Raw genomic sequence first — 22,500 nt, 5'->3', positions numbered from 1 at the left:
TTTTCTCTTTGCCAAGTGGAGACTTTTCTCTTTGCCAAGTGGAGACTTTTGTCTTTGCCAAGTGGAGACTTTTCTCTTTGCCAAGTGGAGACTTTTCTCTTTGCCAAGTTGAGACTTTCCCTTTGCCACGTGGAGACTTTTATCTTTGCCAAGTGGAGACTTTTCCCTTTGCCACGTGAAGACTTTTCTCTTTGCCACGTGGAGACTTTTCTCTTTGCCACGTTGCGACTTTTCTCTTTGCCACGTGGCGACTTTTCTCTTTGCCACGTGGAGACTTTTCTCTTTGCCACGTGGCGACTTTTCTCTTTGCCACGTGGAGACTTTTTGCCAAGTGGAGACTTTTCTCTTTGCCAAGTGGAGACTTTTCTCTTTGCCACGTGGCGACTTTTCACTTTTCCACGTGGAGACTTTTCTCTTTGCCAAGTGGAGACTTTTCTCTTTGCCACGTGGAGACTTTTCCCTTTGCCAAGTGGAGACTTTTCCCTTTGCCACGTGTGGACTTTTCTCTTTGCCAAGTGGAGACTTTTCCCTTTGCCATGTGGAGACTTTTCTCTTTGCCAAGTGGAGACTTTTCTCTTTGCCAAGTTGAGACTTTTCTCTTTGCCACGTGGAGACTTTTCTCTTTGCCACGTGGCGACTTTTCACTTTTCCACGTGGAGACTTTTCTCTTTGCCAAGTGGAGACTTTTCTCTTTGCCACGTGGAGACTTTTCCCTTTGCTAATTGGAGACTTTTCCCTTTTCCACGTGGAGACTTTTCTCTTTGCCACGTGGAGACTTTTCCCTTTTCCACGTGGAGACTTTTCTCTGTGCTGCCAACCAAGAAAAAGCAGAGAGAATTAAATAATTAATTCTAGTTTTCACCCTCGTAGCTTCGTACTGAGGTGGTTTGCTAATATGGGGGTGGGGGGACTTTTGATTATGGCTGGTGACCCTAAAGTGTATACTTGAGTTTATACTGCCGACTACCCTCAGCCAGAAGGTCTTTGGGGGTCTATGGGATCAACAAGGCATTTAGCTTCTGAAGAGTTTTAGGGCTTCAAATGGTCTTTGGGGTTTAAAGCCTCCTTGGAGTCAAAAGGGACTTTAAGAGTTATAAAGGATCCTTGGGGTCTTAAAGTTATCGAGGGTCTTCAGGGTTTAAGGAATTTTGGGGGTCTTAAAGGGTCTTTAGAGGATTGGAGTGTTGAGGGTCTAAAGGGTCTTAGACGTCTTAAAATGATGTTTCGGGTATTGGAGGTTTGAGGGTTTTAGGGGTCATAAAGGGTCTGTAGATCATAAGGTTCTTTGGGTGTCTTAGGGTTATAAAGGGACTAAAGGGTGTTTGAGGCCTTAAGGGGTTTTTTTGGGGGAGGGGGGGTCTTAAGGTTCTAAACGGTCTTTGGGTATTAAGGGATCTTCCGGCGTCAAGGAGTCAAAAGGTATCGAGGGGTCTGCAACTTGCATGCACGGCTCCTTTTAAAGTATAGATGAAGAAACCAAGGGTCAGAGAGGAGTCCAACAACAGAAAGCAGCAGGTTCACTCTACTGTTTGTGAATAGCATTTTGTAAGAATAACCGAAGCTACAAATATGTTGATATCAAACCATCTCAACATCGAAAAAAATTACAGCCAAAATGGCCACGAGCAAATAACAAAATAGGAGCAATACACCTGGGCAGTCACCTGCGAGCGGCGAGATAAGGAAACCAGGGAACCACTTGAAGGCATGGATGACCCACAAAATATATAACGGAGAAGAAGAAGGTAAAGACCTATGGATATTTTTAATGCAGTGAACAAACCTTGGCACATCATGGGTGATGAAGGTTGTGCTCAGGTTTCATCAAAATGTGTGTGTAGTTTCTGAGAAGAGAGAAGATACCTGTTGGGGGGGGGGGTAAACCCCTTAGAACCTGCTTTTTGTAATGCTGTGAAAAAACTTTGGTACACCACGGGTGATGAAGGTTGTAATCAAGTTTCATCGGAATTTCATGTGTAGTTTCTGAGAAGAAAGCAAATACCTATTTTGGGGGGCACCCCCCCCCACTACGGGCCCGATTTTTTTCAATGCCATCAACAAACTTTGGTACATACTGGGTGATGAAGGTTGTGGTGAAAATTCATAAAAATGGTGTGGGTAGTTTCAAAGAAGAAATTGCAAATGTTTGTGGACGGACGGACTGACGCGCCATCCAATAAGCTCCCCGTAACTACGTTCCAGATGAGCTGACAAGTTCCATTCAAAGAAACTTCAATGCAGAAGGAGGCCATTAGGCCCATCAAGTACCATTTTTATAGTGTTTGGTACGACTCGGCAGAGGTTCAAACCACCGACCTCCCACACTCGGCGTGGACGCCTCTAACAATGCCGCAACCGACACCGAGTCTGGTTAAATCCATAACACGTCCTGCGTAAACAAACATTCCATTGATTCAAATCATTTAAACACTTTTATCGAGAACACAAGCGAAGAGCAGGCAAATTCATATTTATTTGTACTTCCCCATAACACCGCAGACATAGTTTTGTTTAATTTGCTTTATACAGATTGCTCACAGCAGTGGGGTTTCAATGGCAACACATTCAAGATAAGGTGCGAGACTGCGTTCATGATGAGCAAGTTGTCTTACACCAACTGTGCAGGCATAGATCTATGAAAGGTAAACATGCAGTACAGAGACATTTGCAATTCTAAGTAATCAAAGGCCCAGATGTCCCCCACTCTCCGAACAACACCGCCAACCTCACACGACCACATACCGTCGATCAAACGGTGATGCTGGCGCTGGAGGTTGAACAGAATTTCCCAAACTGCCGAGGCCGAGTTAACCTCACCAACAGCTGCTATGTTTTAAGATAAGCGCCAGTAGTTAAAAAGATGATGAAGATTATTTCTAGACGCATGCAAAGAACACAAAAACCTAACAAGAGTACAAAACCTATCACAACCGAAAGCTCTAATGGCTCCTTTGGGATGAGCTGCTGCCATTGCGTGATCCAGTTAAAGTCGTCGCTTTCGGTCTGTGCTCATCCAAAAGCACCGAAGCACCAAAAGCATTAACACAACAGGGCCTGGTCGACTAGCCTGCAGTGCAATAGACCAGCAGTTACTTTGGCAATCCCTACTGTGGCTCAGATACTGGATGGCCATTGGCTTGGGCTCACGTGAAAACTCCCTCAAATAAGCAACAGCAGCAGCACAACTCACGCAACGTACTTTTTATAACAGACCGAGAAGGAACAAAAGCAGATGCTTTCGATATTGGGGAATTAAAAAAAAAAATGCAAGTGTCATACAAAGGATTCTTTTTGTTCCTTTTGTTGTGTTTTTTTTTTTACAGCTGCCAATATCAACTCTAAAGCCTAGCGCTATGGGTGGCCGCGAATAATGGTAAATGGATCAAAACAGTGGTGGGATGAAAGCAGAATGTGTCCGAAAACATACCCACAGACATGTGCTGCCAAAAAACAAACAAACAAACAAACAAACAAAAAATACTCGTCATCATCAACAACATCATCATAGCAATACATTCATCACATTCTGAAAGTTTAACGGCAATGTGCGCATTTCAGGTTAGGTTGTGGTGTTTTGTGATAGTCAGGTGTGCTGATAGTCAGGTTGGAGGGCTCGGTAAGCTGGGGTTTAACGTGGATCTGTGTTAGTCACGCCGCAGACGCAACGAGCCAAGCTAACCAGAACGCCGTGGCTTTGGCCTGGATCTAGCCATGTTCAGAGAGAGGGCCCAAAAGCCGGGTTCACGTAGGAAAAGCCGCCAAACTCGGACTGGTCGATGTTGTTGATGACGTATTCATCAGGCGGTGTGAGGACCGGTTGTACTCGCGTGAAACACTTGTCGAAGTTGACCGCATCTCGGCCACACTACACCCGCGGGTAGGTAATTGGGATGGGGGAGATGGAGTGCAAGGGTTGCAGTGGGTGGGGAAGGAATGGGGGGAGAAAGAGAACAAAGGAAGGATGCAGTGAGTGAAGCAACGCAATAAAAAAAAAAAACAAAAAGAAAGCAAAGTGATAATTCTGCAGATGCTGGACTCCTCCCAGAAACAGCAAACGATGATTTGCGATGACCGATTTCTCAGCCATTTAAAATGATAATATATAATTGAAAAAAAAAAGCCTTTATTATCATTTTTTTTTTTTGCGAAACAAAGCAGATGCAAATTATATCAGATGGCAAAATGGTGCAGAATAAGTGCAAATGTTGGCAACAAAAAAAATATTCTCAGCTTCAGGGTGAGGAAGGTAAAACGGATGGAGGGAAGAAGCATGTTATTGGTGAGAAGTGGGAATGCCACCGATTCCAGCTTCCCATGTGGAAGAGGTGATGAGCCCTCACCAAAAGGATGTCAGGATCGGTGCCCTGCCGATACTTGGAGGGTGCGCTTATCCCCCCCCCCACCCCCATCCCATCATGTGCCACCCCCTCACCAAACAGGCATGCCTCGAATTTGAAAACATAACATTATAATCGATTGTCTTTTTAACATTACCACTTTGAAGCAACCATCTCTTTTTACAACCTAGCATTTTCACGTCATCTCCTTCAAGGCCTGACAAAAAAAAACTAAAAAATAAAAACATATGATTATCTGATTACACAGAAAGGATAAGAATTGGAGGGTCAAAGGAACCATAACATATGTCATGGCCTCAGAGATGAGCAAATGGTAACCTTTCAAGTTTAACGATGAGTGGGTGGGGAATCTTAAATGGTGAAAGGGAAAGTAGAAACCACTTGAACCACCTTTGAATGTCACAGTTCCTCAAATTTGGAAATATCAAAAAGCTATGAGAAGCTCAAAAATTTAAGAATTAAAAAAGGGAGTAAAAGATTCATTGGATGACTCCGACGCATCTCCGCGATATCGTATTGATGACCAATTGATTTGAAAATGTTGATCATCATTTAAAGTTGCCTGAAATGCCTTTTTAGACCATTAAATTCCACTCCAAGATATAAACATCTCTTCTTCTTTAACGGATCCAATTATTGCCATGTTCGTTCTTGTGGAGTTGGCCAGGGGAGGTTTATGGCCCACATCTTTCATGAACCTGCTGGCCTTCCCTGATGCTCGACTATGTCGTCAGGGCTGGAATTTGGAGTTCGTTCGTGGTGCCGGCGATCGCTCGCCGACTCTTCGCTAAGGACACCGTGGGATCTTTAACGTCCAGCAACTAATGAAACACCAGGATGACAGTTCATAGCTGGGCTGAGATATGAACCCAGGCTGGACACAGCCCCTAGAGGCGAGTGTGCGTACCACTCGGCCATCCTGCCAGCCCTCCAAGATATAAGCACCAAAATTGTAAAATTGTCACAAAGCAGTTGGATCATCTGACTGAAATTTTCCCATGGGTATTATGAATCGACGGGAAGTTAAATAAAACCATTTTTAAATTAATACGATAATTGGCCAACGGTGTTTGTTTGTCAATGCCTCCAGTTTTTCTCCAATCTTTACCAAGCTCCGCATGCATACTCGGCTCTGCCCCCCTCCCGCCCGCCCTTCCTTCACCACACATGATCATGGTACCCGAATGTGGTGGGCGTCAAGACCCATTTCACAAGCAGGGGCCCCCTTGGGAGGGGAGTTCCAGACAAAAGTTCAAGCTCTCACTGAAAGTCATGATGGTGTGATGTGCAGCTGTATGACAGTCTCTGAGTCATAATAAGATGAAACGATGATGACGAATTCGCGTCTTTCGATATGGCGTACGAATGCTAAATGAGGAATCTTGCGCATGCGCTGTGTGCACTCGATGGGCATTTTTAACCCGTCCGTTGCAGGCATGAGATGTGTCATTCAAATAGTCTTTTTTTAACATAAATTCGAGCATTTAGGAAAAAGAGTGGCAATTTCGAAAGGGTTAACCTTACTGTTATGTTCCTGAATTCAAATCGGACTCACGGAAATATAGGAAACAAGAGAAATATCTGTGGATGAGACGTGTTGAGTTCGTACCATTTCGTGTTTGTACAAGCGAGTGGCAGGAGTGGATCACGCACGCACGCATGCACGCACGCACACACACCTAAAATCTAGTGTAATTTATCCTGTAGCCCTGGAACAAAAGAACAAATAAATATTTATAACAGCACTCTCAGCCCATACACCTCCCACTAACCCAAACCACCCCCCCCCCCACTTCCACCACCACTTCCCAAACATGATTAATAGTAAAAAAATCATTTTAAATTTAACCTGTACATCAACTAGCCACAGATATAACCTTCCAATTGGTGCTAAACACCCAAATCAAATACAGTACCTCCCTCTGGGAAGTCTGCCTGAATATTGGTAATGACGGCATTACCGATAGAAGACGTCCATGGAACAAGTCACCAAGACTGCCATGTTCACACGAGAAAATCCTGCAAGGTTCAAAGCCCACTCGCCGACGGGGATGATCGGGTGGAGCGCATCTTCCACGGGCCCACATCATCGGGAGTTTGTGCAGTATGGTCTGCAAGTTATCAACTTTTTGGGCGAGTTGATCAGAAAGTTCTCCAAATCTTCCATTGGGCAGAGACACCCCTTTCTCTCAGATACTTTTACAAGTGTTTTTGGCTTCTTTTAGAGGCGCTGTGAGCTATTTTAGGTGACAATCTTTATCTGGCACACACAATGTATGCTCCCTGCCGCAATGACAGTTGCTGCTCGGGGTTTATGTGCATGTGCGCCAAGCATTCTGGGGCGGATTACGTCATTTCGAAAGTCGCGTATAGATCTCTCTCTCTCTCTCTATCGAGTGCAACTGCTGGTTGCATCATTGGTTGGGACGCGGCGATGCCGCTGATGCAGTGTCCCCCTTACCAGTACACTGGTACTCATTTTGCCGACCTCGGAAGGATGACAGGCTGAGTCAACCTCCTGGTGTATATTAATTCAGCGGCCAACGGGGCTTGAACTCAGGACCCTTGGATCCCAAGCCAACACCAGGCTTCGCGTATAGATGAAGGCGTCAATGGAGTGTTAAAAGAGCAAAATCTCGTAATTCTGGAAAGTCACAAAGTCATAGACAAGGCGAGGTTTTAAAGCGATGAAAAATGTGTGCGGCATCCTGTTTAGTAAACCTTATTTGAGAATAGCCACAACATGAAGTGCACTTTAATATACATGCTCCTTGTCGTAATCTCCAACTACATCATCCATATATACATATATATATATATATATATATATATATATATATATATATATATATATTTTGATACGGTGCCGGGGTCGGCCGCCAACTGACCGCTCCTACGGAGCCGCAAGTCGAGTCGGCCTGACCGATCGCCCGGAATAGAGATCGCTGCCCGGATAACTCCGAGTGACGGGTCCTTGTACAAGAACCGAAATACGCCAATCGGCAGATCACGTGGGGTAGGGTCGATTGCAATCTTCAATGTACCTCAATACCCACGTGATCCAACTACCGGGGTATTCCACCCTCGACGGAACTCGTACGGAACAAATCGCCGAGGCGAGCCTGTCCCGTGCGTGATTCCGAACGGCTTAATCGCCAAGAACCGTTGGTCCAAATGTCCACCTTTTACGGCGAACCAATGGCTTTCTAACTCCCAACACACGAAATGCTCAGTCAATGAAAGAATCGACGTGATGAGCTGAAGACATTTAACAATTGGGGTATTTATTAAAAACAATGGGGAAATAGGGAAGCACATAACAGCAGAACTATACCGACTTTACGAAATGTGATGCAAACATTTACAGCACAAACATTTACAAAGCACTTCACAATTTCCTACTTATTAGACGGGCCCACGGACACACGTACGCACACACACACACACCCAAGAAATAGTGGCAGAGGCCTTTAATGACGAGCTCCAGCTCGGAGGACAGGTGAGCTGAAACCCAGAACCTATCTCTCACCTCTCCACCTCATGTGGTCTTCAAGTTGTTCGGACCTGGGCTCCAGCGAGAGCGAGCTGGATCCAATCGCCGTGAGCCACGATCCCTCCCGAGCTCACGCAAATCCTCCTGCGCTTCTCAACACGTGCTGATGAGACGAGGCGCCGATCCTTCCCATCGATGCGCCGCTTCCCCCAAGGAACCACCTCCAAGAAGAGGCCGATAAGTCGCACCAAGCCGGGAACCAAAATGGAGAACAAAGAGCTCCACGAACCAAGAAGAAGAAGCCACCACTCGCAGCTCGAGCCGAGCAACTGGCTCAACTTCTTTCCAAAACAAAGCAGCTCGAAGCAAAAAGCTCCCCGAGCCAAGCAGAAGCCGAAGCTCATTGAACCACCAAAGCAAAAAGCCTCCAAAAAGCCTCCTCCGGAGCCAGCCTGCAGCCAAAGCTCACTCAGCCAGCCGAAGCAAAAAGCTTCCGAAGGCCTCAACCCCAACCGAAGCCAAACCGGACCTGAAGGTCTGCTGAGCGACTACTCTCTGATGAAGCAAAAAGCTTACCACTGAAGAACAAAGAAAGGATCTCGTCCTTATCCTTCTCCTGCCCTTCCCCCGCTCCCGGCGTGACTCATGACTCATGCTCCATCCCCCACTCAACCACGGGTGGGAGGGAGTTGTTGACATCATGAATCACGGGATGGCAGGGTTCTTCTTCCTCTTCGCAGAAGAGGGGGAGGGACGTCTCCATTGTTTCGTTCCCTAACTATTCAATCGATCCGCAGCGCATCTAATCGATTTCTAAACATTTAAACAATGGAAGGTGAGCTATCGAGGGAACAAGCACTTATCGACATCGCTAAATAAAGGAACCTGAATGTTGTGTGTGATCGAATTCCCAAATTCGTAACAATATATATATATATATATATATATATATATATATATATATATATATATATATATATATATATATATATATATCTTCTACTTTTCTTTCGGTTCGCTCCTGTGAGGGGTCGCCACAGCAGATCAACCATCTCCATTTCGCTCTATCCTCCACATCTTCCATTGACACTCCAACCACCCGCATGTCTGCCCTCACCGCATCCATGAACCTCTTCTTTGGCCTTCCTCTTCTCCTCCTGCCTGGCAGCTCCATCTTCAACATCCTTCTCCCGATATACTCCGCTTCCCTCCTGTGCACATGTCCAAACCATCTCAATCTCGCCTCTCTCACTTTGTCTCCAAACCGTCCTACCTGCGCTGTCCCTCTAATATACTCATTTCTAATCCTGTCCATCCTCGTCACTCCCAACGAGAATCGCAGCATCTTTAACTCTGCCACCTTCAGCTCCGCTTCCTGTCTTTTTGTTAGCGCCACCGCCTCCAAACCATACAACATAGCTGGTCTCACTACCGTCATGTACTTTCCCCTTCACTCTTGCAGCTACCCTTCTGTCACAAATCACTCCTGCAACTCTTCTCCACCCACTCCATCCTGCCTGCACTCTCTTTTTCACTTCTCTCCCAACACTCTCCGTTACTTTGGACATTTGATCCCAAGTATTTAAACCCATCCACCTTCCCCACCTCGACTCCTTGCAACCGCATCATACCACCACCCTCCCTCTCATTTTCGCACATGTACTCCGTCTTACTCCTACTGACTAACATTCCCTTTCTCTCCAGTGCATAACTCCACCTCTCAAGGCTCGCCTCAGCCTGCTCCCTACTCTCCCTACAGATCATGATGTCATCCGCGAACATCATAGTCCATGGAGACTCCAGTCTGATCTCCTCCGTCAACCTGTCCATCACCATTGCAAACAGGAAAGGGCTCAGAGTCGATCCTTGGTGCAATCCCACTTTTACCTTAAACCGGTCCGTCATTCCGACCGCACACCTCACCGCTGTCACACTGTCCTCATACATATCCTGCACGATCCTCACATACTTCTCCACCACTCCCGACTTCCTCGTACAATGCCACAACTCCTCTCTTGGCACGCCATCATAAGCTTTCTCTAAATCCACAAACACACAATGTAACTCCTTCTGCACTTCCCTATACTTCTCCATCAACATTCTCAAAGCAAACATCGCATCAGTGGTGCTCTTTCCTGGCATAAACCCATATTGCTGCTCACAGATCATCACCTCTCCTCTCAACCGAGCTTCAACTACTCTTTCCCACAACTTCATGGTGTGGCTTTACAACTTTATCCCTCTGTAATTTCCACAGCTCTGCACATCACTCTTATTCTTGAAAATCGGTACCAGTACACGTAATCTCCACTCCTCCGGCATCCTCTCACTTTCCCAGACTTTATTCAACAATCTGGTTAACAACCCCACTGCCATCTCTCCCAAGCACTTCCATTACTCCACTGGTATACCATCTGGGCCAACTGCCTTTCCACTCTTCATCTTCTTCAGAGCAGTCCTCACTTCATCCTTACTGATCCACCCCACTTCCAGATTCACAATCTCCACCTCTTCCAACCTTCTCTCTCTTTCATTTTCTTCATTCATCAGCTCCTCAAAGTACTCCATCCACCTTCTCAACACACTCTCCTCGCTTGTCAGCACATTCCCATTTGCGTCCTTTATCACCCGAACCTGCAGCACATCCTTCCCAGCTCGGTCCCTCTGTCTTGCCAATCAGTATAAATCCTTTTCCCCTTCTTTTGTATCCAACTTCTCATACAGCTCGTCATATGCCTTTTCCTTGGCCTTTGCCACCTCTCTTTTTGCCTTTCACCGCCACTCCTTGTACTCCTGCCTACTTTCTTCATCTCTCTGACTATCCCACTTCCTTTTTGCCAACCCCTTCTTCCTTATACTTTCCTGTACTTCCTCGTTCCACCACCAAGTCTCCTTATCTTCCTTCCTCTGTCCAGATGTCACACCAAGTACCTTCCTAGCTATCTCCCTCACCACTTCTGCTGTCATTGCCCAATCATCCCACCCATCTTTACCACCATCCAACGCCTGTCTCACTTCCTACCTATTTTTTTCACGCAACAGTCTTCCTCCTTCAGCTTCCACCATCTGGTGCTTGGTTCAGCCCTCACTCTCTTCCTCAACCTCACCTCTAAAGTCATCCTATAGACCACCAATCGATGCTGTCGAGCTACACTCTCCCCTGCCACCACCTTACAGTCACTAATCTCTTTCAGGTTGCATCTCCTGCTTAAGATGTAATCCACCTGTGTGCACTTTCCTCCACTCTTGTACGTCACCCTGTTTTCCTCCTTCTTCTTGAAATACGTATTTACCACTGCCATTTCCATTCTTTTTGCAAACTCTACCACCATTTGCCCTTCCACATTTCTCTTGTTGAGACCGTACCTCCCCATCACCTCCTCATCCTCTTTATTCCCTTCCCCAACATGTCCATTGAAATCTGCTTCAATCACCACTCTTTCATCCTTGGATATATATATATATATATATATATATATAGTTTTATATATATATATATATATATATATATATATATATATATATATATATATATATATATATATATATATATATAGTTTTATATATATATATATATATATATATATATATATATATAGTTTATATATATATATATATATATATATATATATATATATATATATATATATATATATATATATATATATATATATATATATATATATATATATATATATATATATATATATATATATATATATCTATATATATATATATATATATATATATATATATATATATATATATATATATATATATATATATATATATATATATATATATATATATATATATATATATATATATATATATATATATATATATCTATATATATATATATATATATATATATATATCTATATATATATATATATATATATATATATATATATATATATATATATATATATATATATATATATATATATATATATATATATATATATATATATATATATATATATATATATATATATATATATATATATATATATATATATATATATATATATATATATATATATATATATATATATATATATATATATATATATATATATATATATATATATATATATATATATATATATATATATATATATATATATATATATATATATATATATATATATATATATATATATATATATATATATATATATATATATATATATATATATATATATATATATATATATATATATATATATATATATATATATATATATATATATATATATATATATATATATATATATATATATATATATATATATATATATATATATATATATATATATATATATATATATATATATATATATATATATATATATATATATTGCCTGGTGTTGGCTTAATGGTTTGGGTAGTGGGCTTCGGATCCTCGGGTCCTGAGTTCAAATCCCGCTCAGCTGTTGAATTAACACCAGGTGGGGTTGACTCTGCCTGTCATCCTTCCGAGGTCGGCAAAATGAGTGCCAGCATGCTGGTATACTGTGTCGGAGTGGCGACCAGTCCAGGATTGTTCCCAATAGCCAAGGAGACTGCTTCGGCGGCACCAACGCTCTGCACAGAGTATGGTCCTAATGGATGGATGTATATATATATATGTATATATATAGTTATATATAGTAATAGATATTGGCAATGATTTCTAACAGCTTGGCATGACGAAGAACAATGGATGTTGTGGATGGATGGATGGAAAAGGGTATATTTGCAAACACTGCAAATTTTAGAATCTCTCTGACACAGCTGGAAATACAACTGACTGCAAAATTAATTATATTGCTCAAGTGTATCGATTTATCCCCTCTCGTCTTCAGTTGTCTTACCCTTCCTACCACCAATGGTACACTGAAGCTTGGGGTGAGGCTGTTGTCCTGAAACGACTTTCCTTCGCCTCATGGAAGACAAATCTGACTGAAGGTAATTTCAGTTCCTTCCACAAAGTTCAGAACAAGTGTGTGTCTACCTTCAGGAGAGCCAGGGAACAACATACTTCTAATGTCAAGTCTGAAATCTCAAACCTGTCTCCCTCCTCCAAATCCTTGTGGTGTCTTATTAAGTCTGTTTCTGGTGTATGTTCCCCCTCCCTTACCTCAAATGGCCGCACTGCTGATGCCGCACGTGAAAAGGCTGAATGCCGAAACTCCGTATTTGCTTCGAAATCTTGTGTCCCAAACCCATCGCTTTCTGGACCCACCATACCCAGTCACACCCAGCTGATTCTGGACTCTGTGTTCTTGTCACCTGACAAGGTGGAGAGCTTGCTGTCAAACCTCGACTCAGATTCTGCAACTGGTCCAGACGGCTTCAGCCCACGTGTCCTAAAAACCTGCTCTGCTGCCCTTGCTCACCCTCTCTCTGTTCTATTCACTGTCTCATTTGCTCAAGATCATCTGCCATCTGCATGGAAATCAGCAAACATTACCGCTCTGCATAAAAAGGTGCAAAAACAGATCCCTGCAACTACAGACCAATGAGCCTTCTCCCAATCATCAGCAAGGTCAAGGAAGCCATCATCGCTTCAGACATTAAATCCTTCTTCTTGTCCAATGGACTGATTTCTGAACATCAATTTGGATTCAAACCAGGTCACTCTACCTTGGACTTTCTGCTTCTGCTTTCTCAACAATGGATGGAGGTCCTCAATGCCAGACATGAGATCAGAGCCGTATCCCTGGACATATCACGTGCTTTTGATACGGTCTGGCACTCTGCCCTGCCCACCAAACTCACTTCCTATGGTATCCATGGCAATCTCCACTCTTGGCTCACAGACTTCCTCTCTTGTCACCCTTAATGGAGTTCTCTCATCCCCTCTTCCTGTCCAGGCTGGAGTTTCTTAAGGCAGTGTTCTGGGCCCTGTTCTTTTTCTGCTTTTTATCAATGATCTCTCAGACTCTCAGGAAAATGCTCTTTATCTCTTTGCTGATGACTCCACCCTCTGCCGTACCATCTGTCATCCCTCAGATCGGCAAGCAGCATCCTCTTCGCTCTCTGCAGATCTGGATAAAATCACAAGCTGGTCCAACACATGGAACACGTCTTTCAATCCTGACAAATCTCATACTCTCTCTGTATCTCTCCGAAAGGACCATCTGGAAAACCACCCCTCCCCCCCATCTACTTTCTCAACAATCCTCTTGAAGAAGTCCTTTCATTCACACTTTTGGGCCTCACTATCTGCCATGATCTTTCCTGGGAAAGCCACATCTCCAAGCTGTCCTCCAGAGTCAGTGACCGACTGGGCATCCTTCGTCGTGCAAAGTCCTTCCTTGGCACACCTGAGCTCCTGACCACGTACAAAGCCTTCATCTGCAGCCTGATGGAGTCCTGCTCTCCCGACTCGGTTGGTGTTCCCACCTCTCACCTTTCTTGGCTTCATTCTGTGGAAGGCATTTCGGATCATTGGCATCTCCCACGATGAGGCTGAGTCTTTGGGTGTCTCACCCTCTCACCGCAGGCAGGTCGGTGGTCTTTCTGTCTTCTACTGTCTCCTCTGCGGCCTCGCCCCCCTCCCTGCTTTTACTGCAATCTGTCCCGCCCATATTTCCGCAGGGCGCTCAAGGTCCGTCAGCAACCACCTTCTGGTTCAACTCGCAAAATCAAGAATCGCTGCTCACCTTCACTCTTTCATTCCTCTTTTTTTCTTGCCTTTGGAACAAACTTCCACACTCCCTTCAATCCCACCCTTCCCTCCAGGTCTTCAAATGGCTGTTCACCACCATCTCTTGTTTTTCCCCCCATCCAAATCCATCATCTCTTCTACCCCCGTTAATCCGCTCCAAACCCATCCATCCATCGGGACCATACTCTGTGCAGAGCGTTGGTGCTGCCTAAGCAGTCTCCTTGGCTGTCGGGCACAATCCTGGACGGGTCGCCACTGCGACACAGGATACCAGCAAGCTGGCACTCATATTGCCAATTTCAGAAGGAGGACAGGCAGAGTCAACCCCACCTGGTGTTAATTCAACAGCCGAGTGGGATTTGAACTCAGGATCCTCGGATCCCAAACCCACCTCCTTCATATTCCCTGCTTTCTTTCCTGGAAGTCCCTATTGTGTCCATCTTGTTTACCCCATGTACCCTGCCCGCATCCCTCTCCCTTCCACGGATCTCCTCATGTGTCTATTCACTACTGTTTTTTCTTCCCTCTCCCATCCTTCTTGTCTCCTGCTCCCCTTGTTATACATTCTGTGTGTTCACTTTTATATGAGCCTTGACATTGTTTATGTATGTATGTATGTGTGTGTGTGTGTATATATATATATATATATATATATATGTTCTGTAATGCAGGTGATTGAGGGTCCATGAATTAAAACTCCTTTTTTACACTAGAGGAAAACTATTTCGCGTGACAAGGCCTTCACGATTAAGATAACACATTTTTTTTTCTTTGATAAATGTGTTATGATGACACAGTAGTAGTCCTGGCAAACAGAGTAGGATTCCGAGTCGCAGGGTCTCGCGCCTGAAAACTCACGGACGATTCAAACTCTCCGAGACTTTTTGACAATCCATCGTTTTTGCATGGCTTCCTTGCTCGATTATTTGATGCTGGTGATTTAAAAAACCCCCCGCACGAGGAAGAACAACCACAGGCTGCAAAAAGAAGAGGACGGGGAGCATCAGGAGGAGGAATTTGGAAGAGGATGAAGAAGTGGGTCGAACCGTCGAGTGCATCGTGCTCGTGCGCATGGAAACGCACCCACTCACATTCGACGTAATCGATTGTCCGTGCATCACGCTCGGATGCACTTTATTGCATTGCATTCAAACTCATGAAAACGAATCTTTGTGACAACGCGGATGCAACAATCAGAGGCCATGAGCATGACATCACTAAAAGCAGAATCACGGCACACCGGACGCTTGAAATGAACCCCACCGGACGTGGGACGACTCTTCACCAATCTCACCACCCACACGTAAGAGCAGAAAGTGCTTCATCAAGATGACTTATTGTGACGTGTTGAACAAGACTGTACGACTAGCAATTACAGCACAATATTACAGTGAGGATACAGTGAGCGTTTTTGGCAAATATCTGACAGCATGACTTGAGACATTATAAATTGGTTTGAGGACGACATTGAAACTGTGCGGTGGCTGGCCGAAAGCCTCAACTTAAACCGCCATTGAATGTCGTCGCCAGCCAGGCGTTAGCCCGACTGAGGGTGGGAATATATTTTTTGATGCTGTCAGTTCGTCCGTCCGGAACCTCGACACGAAAATGACTGCCTGCATTGCTTTCGTTTTCCGCGCTTGGATGTAATAAAGTCTTGGCCATGAGGCACATCAAATGATTTTGAGATGCACAATTTCATTTCATAATTTTAGAACATAAAAAAAAAACACACACACACTATTTGCGGGAGGGAATATAGTACAGGACTGTATCTGCTTTCAGGAACCATTATTTATTTATACACAATTTACTACCTGCATTACAAACACACGGCTTATATTTATTTATATATTTATATACACCTTGCTCTCCCCATCTCCATGATCAACACACAGATTTGAATTATTGATTCATTTTGTATTTCACCATCGCCACAACTGAAATACCACCCTGAATTATTTATTTATTTATATACCTTTTACCCCTCTTAAAACTTCATTGATTTTGTTATTTAAATCTACACATCCAATTTTTAAGTTGTGGTTGGGGCTTGTGCCCTCTGCCAGGGAGGGGGGGGGTTATTAAAAACACAAGGAGATTTGGACGGAAAAAAAACAACAAACAAAGAAAAAACAAAAAAAATAAAACAATTGCTGCACAAAATGTCAAGACAATGGAATGCTTCTATAAAAATAGCTCCGCAAAGCGGGCGTAGTAACCCCTCAGCCCATGCATTGTAAAAGGAAGCAGTGATATCACGATGATGCAGTCAGTTAGAGCACGTTGGACGTCATATCGAAAATCAATCAGACTTCAAGATGGCTACCGTGGTGGCGAGTGAAAATCGCAGCGCGCCCATTTTCGAAAGGAACCTTCCTCTACTCAACCCCAACACACCCTGCAAAAATGGATTGAATCAGACAAGGCGTTCTCCTCGAAATCGACGGAAACCAATTTCAAGATGGCTGCCATGGAGGCGACATTGAAAATCGCAGCGCGCCCATTTTAGAAAGGAACCTTCCTCTACTCAACCCCAACATACCCTGCAAAAATGGATTTAATTGGACAAGGCGTTCTCCTCGAAATTGACGGAAACCAAAAGTTGACAGACGCCCGCCCGGACAACGCCTGTGACGACAATACCCCTTTTTCAGCCCAATTCGGGCTGAAGGGTAAAAAGGATGAATATTATGACAATAGCATCATCATAATCATCATCAATGTGCCATACTCTTTGCAGAACGTCGGTGCTGCAAATGCAGTTGGTTGGCCAATGCCTTCACAGCAGGCAACCCAGGCAGGAATTTGTAATGTGTTCAGGGTGCCAGTGACAGCTCGACTACTCTTCATGAAGGACTCCTTTGGGATCTTTAAGGTCCACCGACTCATGCTCGCAGATGGGACGCCCAGTTTAACGTCCATCCGAGGGACGGCACACACACATTGATGAATGCCTGTGAATCACCAGGGTTACAGTTTATAGCTGGGTAGGTATTTGAGTGTGCATACCTCTTGGCTATCCTTTCAACCAGGCAACAGCATAATTACCTCCGCCACCGAAGGTGAAGGAGGTTATGTTTTCATCCCTCACCGTCTGTCTGTTTGTCTGTCTGTCTGCCGATGTGCAGGATATCTCAAAAAAGTTGTGGACATATCTAGATGAAATTTTGTGGACAGGTCTGGCGTGTGACAAAGACGAACTGGTTAGATTTTGGGAGAAGATCCGGATCTGGATCTGACTGCTATAATTTTTTTAAGTGATTCTTCACCATTGAGAGATCGGGCCAAAACCGATATATAGCACGATATCTCAAAAAGTTGTGGATGGACAAGTTGGGTGTGTGACAAGGAAGAATCGATTCAATTTTGGTGAAGATCCGGATCCGGACCTTGATACGAGAGTGATTTAATTTTTTTAAGTGATTCTTCACCATTGAGAGAGAGGGCCAAATACGACATGTAGCACGATGTCTCAAAAATGTGTTGGGCCAGATATGTTCTCCTGAATCAGGCATTACGTTGTGGACGGATGCATGCTACAGAGTGCCCTTATAGTTTTAGTTTGTGATGTAGTGAATATTTTTGCTCTAATCTATAAATTAATTCACATAATTCGCAGTATTAATTTTAACAATTAGTTGCTAAAATTAATAAATGCGATATCACAAGTCATTTTTAGCTCGCCTGTTCGAAGAACAGAGAGCTATAGCAATACCCCCGGCGTGAGCGTGAAAATGTTAAAGTTTTTGGTGCAAGTTATTTAGAAGCTTGCCATTCATTTAATATGTGTACTAGGATGCTGATATTTGACAGGGAGGTTCCTTTGGGATATACTATTGGTGTAGTGAGGTTGAAATTAAAAAATAATTTCAATTTTTTTAAATTTTTGACCTTTTTGAACTTAACTTTTTTGTGGCACATCAACGTTAAAGTTTTTGGTGCAAGTTATTTAGAAGGTTGCCATTCATTTAATATGTGTACTCGGATGCTGATATTTGGCATGGAGATTCCTTTGGGGTATATACTATTGATGTAGTGAAGTTGAAATTAAAAAATTATTTCAATTTTTTAAAATTTTGACCTGTTTTGAACTTAACTTTTTTTGAGCACATCAACGTTAAAGTTTTTTCCTTTCTCATGTTTTTATCTATCACTATTTTTTACTGGTTACAATATACAAATGCATATATTGCTTTAAAATTATTTGGATCAGACTTCACTGCAATGCTTTATTAAAAATATTATTAGACTAGTCTTTTAAAAACGATAAATGTATAAACAGGCGAACATTGGGTGCCTTTGACACCAACTCTCTGGTTATGCCTGGCTCCGCTACCCTTCCATCCTCAAAAGTGTTTGTCTCCAAACTCTCGACCTGAGCACATGTTTCAATTTACTAATACATTAGCAGCAAACAGTATTTTGAAGTAGATATTACATTGTGCAAGAATAGTGTGTCTGTCCGGTGCCACAATTCCCTCCAATCCTTCCATGTAACAGGTGACCACAATCACAAGTTGTGACTCCTCACTGTCCACACTATTTTTGAATTGTAAAGTTGGTTGGGATAAAAATGGTAAATGACAAACATGTAACATTCAAAAGAATTACACCAAAAAGAGGGACAACCACCTTTGTATCATGAACATGGTACGTGTCGAAATTCCGTAGCCTTTGGTTTCAAACAAGAACAAACAGTTTTGGCATTTCCAAATCCATGTTGAATCAGGGAATAACGGAAGAGTGGGAAGATATTACACCAACGAAAATTTGCTCCCACTTCTACCCACAGCTACGATTTGCATTCTTCTTCGTTCATGTGCAGCACAAGGCTGCGGGGTAGCATCAACCGGCTGAGCTGCTGATGCAATGACCTCTGCTGGTTTGGGCAGGAATTTGGAATTTGGCCATTGTGCCGGCGATAGCTTACTTACTCTTCGTGAAGAACACCGCAGAGATCATTAACATCCACCAACTAATGTCCAACGCCCAGTTTAACGTCCATCCGAGAGAAGCCACACGCATCGATGAATCACCCTTCCTGTGATACACCGGGATGACAGTTTCTTGCTGGGTCGGGATTCAAACCCAGGCAAGACAGCTTCGAGGCGAGTGTGCATTCCTCTAAACTATCCTGTCAGCCCATGATTTGCCAAAAAGACGGTAAATATGTCTTCACTGAAAAATATATAAATAAAACACAGAAAAGGGAGGGGGGGTGGGAAAAAGTAAAATAAATGTAGAAAAATAATAAAAAAATATATATATATATAAAAATATATATATAAAAAATATGTGACAGGTCAGGTGGCCTCACCAGTTTTGGCTTGAACGGTGGCTGGATTTCCCGCTGCTCAAGGCGCTCCCAGTCAATGTGACGAAAGAACAGGTGCTCACGAATGTCCTGCTCTCCCTCGGGCCCACAACCCAATCGCTTTGCGGGGTGCTTGTTCAAAAGCTTTGCAAAAAGGATCAGGAGATGGGAAGTAAGATGGGGGTGCGCTGGTGAGTGTGCGCTCAGCTTATTAACAGCTGCAACTGCAATAATAGCCTTTCAAAACAACTTGGTTGTTATCTTGCCCTGACAATTATATTTACAAAAAGCAGTAGCACAGCGCAAACAGAAGCATTTCGGGAGGAAAAAAAACACACGTGTTACAAGAGAGCTCATCCTTCTTAAAAACAGATATGAACTCGACCAAATGTTCAGTTAAATCAAAAACAAGTGAGTATTTGTAAGCAACAAACGAATGCGAGATTGGATATGTACTTCACATCATTCGTAAAGGTAGATTCTAATACCTTTATTAATAATTTGTTCATACAAGATCATCATTCCAGATGCTCATCATTTGTTAAACAGATTACACTGGTTCCAGCTGGATTATGCCGCAGGTGGAAGTAATTTGAATCACATTAGGGTGGCAGTGTATGCTGCCATTTCAACAGCAGAAAATCATCCAAACGCTTGTAATAACGCATCAAGGTCGAGGAATGAAGAACTCAAGGATTTGGTCCATTGAAATGTCAGACGTCGATGTGAATATTGGAAATGGCAATTTAGGAGCAACTGTTAATCTGTGACGGTTATAATTGCTACTTGCGTCTGGCACGGACCATGAAACAAACACTCTGGAAGAGGAAATGTGTGCAATGCACAGGAAGGATGGCAAAACAAAGCGAGGTCAGGGAGGTGTAAGCTGAATTATACTGCTCAGCAATTCGAAGATGCATTCTCACTTGTGCCTGGTGATTTGTTTTACCCACAGCAGCAAATATATATATATATATATATATATATATATATATTTATATATATTTATATATATATATATATATTTATATATATATATATATTTATATATATTTATATATATATATATATATATATATATATATATATATATATATATATATATATATATTGTTGCAGCCATGGGGTCTGGATGAGAAGACCATTAGGGCGAGAAGCTATCTCGGGTTCCCACCAGACTCCCCGGAATCGCAGGCCGTCGTCGCACACGGATAACTCCGTGACGCAGCGGGTCGCCAATCGACCGTGAACGCCAATAACTCAACCACGTGACTTAGGGTCCTCCGTCTCATACCGGTTACCGAAAAATAATCACGTGACAATTACTGGGGTACATGCCCTCGGTCGATACTCCTTGTCCGAACCGGATCACCTTTCCGGATCAGATGCAGCCGAGCGACACTGCCAAGAAAAGTACCAGCTAAAAGGAATGGATCGTTGGGACTAAAGTCCCGGCTCGGTTAGGATACGGATCATGCTGGATCAATGAAAGAAAAGAAAAAAATGAGCTGGGAACATTTATACATAAGAATTTATTACAGGCAGGCGAGGAAAAATACGTGGCACAATTAATAGAGTTTATTGTTGTGTGTAAGTAGGGATAGAAAGAAAAGTGTGGTGCGACAATAAAACAAGCAACTTACAAAAGCAGAAACAGAGCAGACTTATCCCGATATATCTTCTGCAATCTTAACTTAAGCGAGGACAGGTGCCATGACACACACACACACACACACACACACACACACACACACACACACACACACACACACACACACACACACACACACACACACACACACACACACACACACACACACACACACACACACACACACACACACACACACACACACACGATGAAGAAGAGATAATGAGCAAAAATAAGAGGAGATAAGGCTCAAGGTCTCATAATGCCTTGCACGATTGGCTGACTGTGCCACCCAGTACGTTTTGGGGGGATGATGCTCTGCTGAACGATCCCTCTTTGATAGTTGGCACATTGTCTCCTGCTTAACTATGGTGCAGCGAAGCATCTATGCCGATTCAGAGAAGGGGAGTGACAGTCAGGCGTGAGGGAGGGACTTTGGGTGGAGACAGCAGTGAGTGGGTGGATCCAGCGGCAAGTGTGTGGAGACAGCGGCGAGTGGGTGGAAACAGCGGCGGGTGGGTGGAGACAGCGGCGAGTGAGTGGAGACAGCGGCGGGTGGGTGGAGACAGCGGCGAGTGTGTGGAGACAGCGGCGAGTAGGTGGAGACAGCGGCGGGTGGGTGGAGACAGCGGCGAGTGGGTGGAGACAGCGGTGAGTGGGTGGAGACAGCGGTGAGTGGGTGGAGACAGCGGTGAGTGGGTGGAGACAGCGGCGGGTGTGTGGAGACTGCGGCGAGTGTGTGGAGACAGCGGCGAGTGGGTGGAGACAGCGGCGAGTGGGTGGAGACAGCGGCGGGTGTGTGGAGACTGCGGCGAGTGTGTGGAAACAGCGGCGGGTGGGTGGAGACAGCGGCGAGTGTGTGGAGACAGCGGTGAGTGGGTGGAGACAGCGGTGAATGGGTGGAGACAGCGGTGAATAGGTGGAGACAGCGGTGAGTGGGTGGAGACAGCGGCGGGTGTGTGGAGACTGCGGCGAGTGTGTGGAGACAGCGGCGAGTGAGTGGAGACAGCGGCAAGTAGGTGG

General features: G+C 43.6%; 1 protein-coding gene across 2 annotated transcripts in view; it reads right to left on the bottom strand.

The window, feature by feature from the left end:
- Positions 1-22,500, bottom strand: part of LOC147025399 (protein kinase C alpha type-like) — a 325,473-nt gene that overhangs the window by 60,723 nt on the left and 242,250 nt on the right. The window contains exons 16-17 of one of the 2 annotated variants that reach the window (XM_085886366.1): positions 19,830-19,970; positions 2,455-3,865 (exon numbers count right to left, since the gene is read on the bottom strand). In XM_085886366.1, the coding sequence (XP_085742492.1) occupies positions 3,716-3,865; positions 19,830-19,970 (291 nt within the window). In that variant the 3' untranslated portion in view covers positions 2,455-3,715. Of the gene's footprint in view, positions 1-2,454; positions 3,866-19,829; positions 19,971-22,500 lie in introns of those variants that run through there. The other variant, XM_085886367.1, reaches the window with a different exon arrangement.

This window comes from Eptatretus burgeri, chromosome 6 (genome assembly GCF_056783735.1).
Source record: "Eptatretus burgeri isolate ZD-2024b chromosome 6, Ebu_testis_v1, whole genome shotgun sequence".
Classification (NCBI taxonomy): Eukaryota; Metazoa; Chordata; class Myxini; order Myxiniformes; family Myxinidae; genus Eptatretus; species Eptatretus burgeri.
Note: the sequence above shows the minus strand (reverse complement) of the source record. Positions and strands in the feature narration are given on the sequence as shown.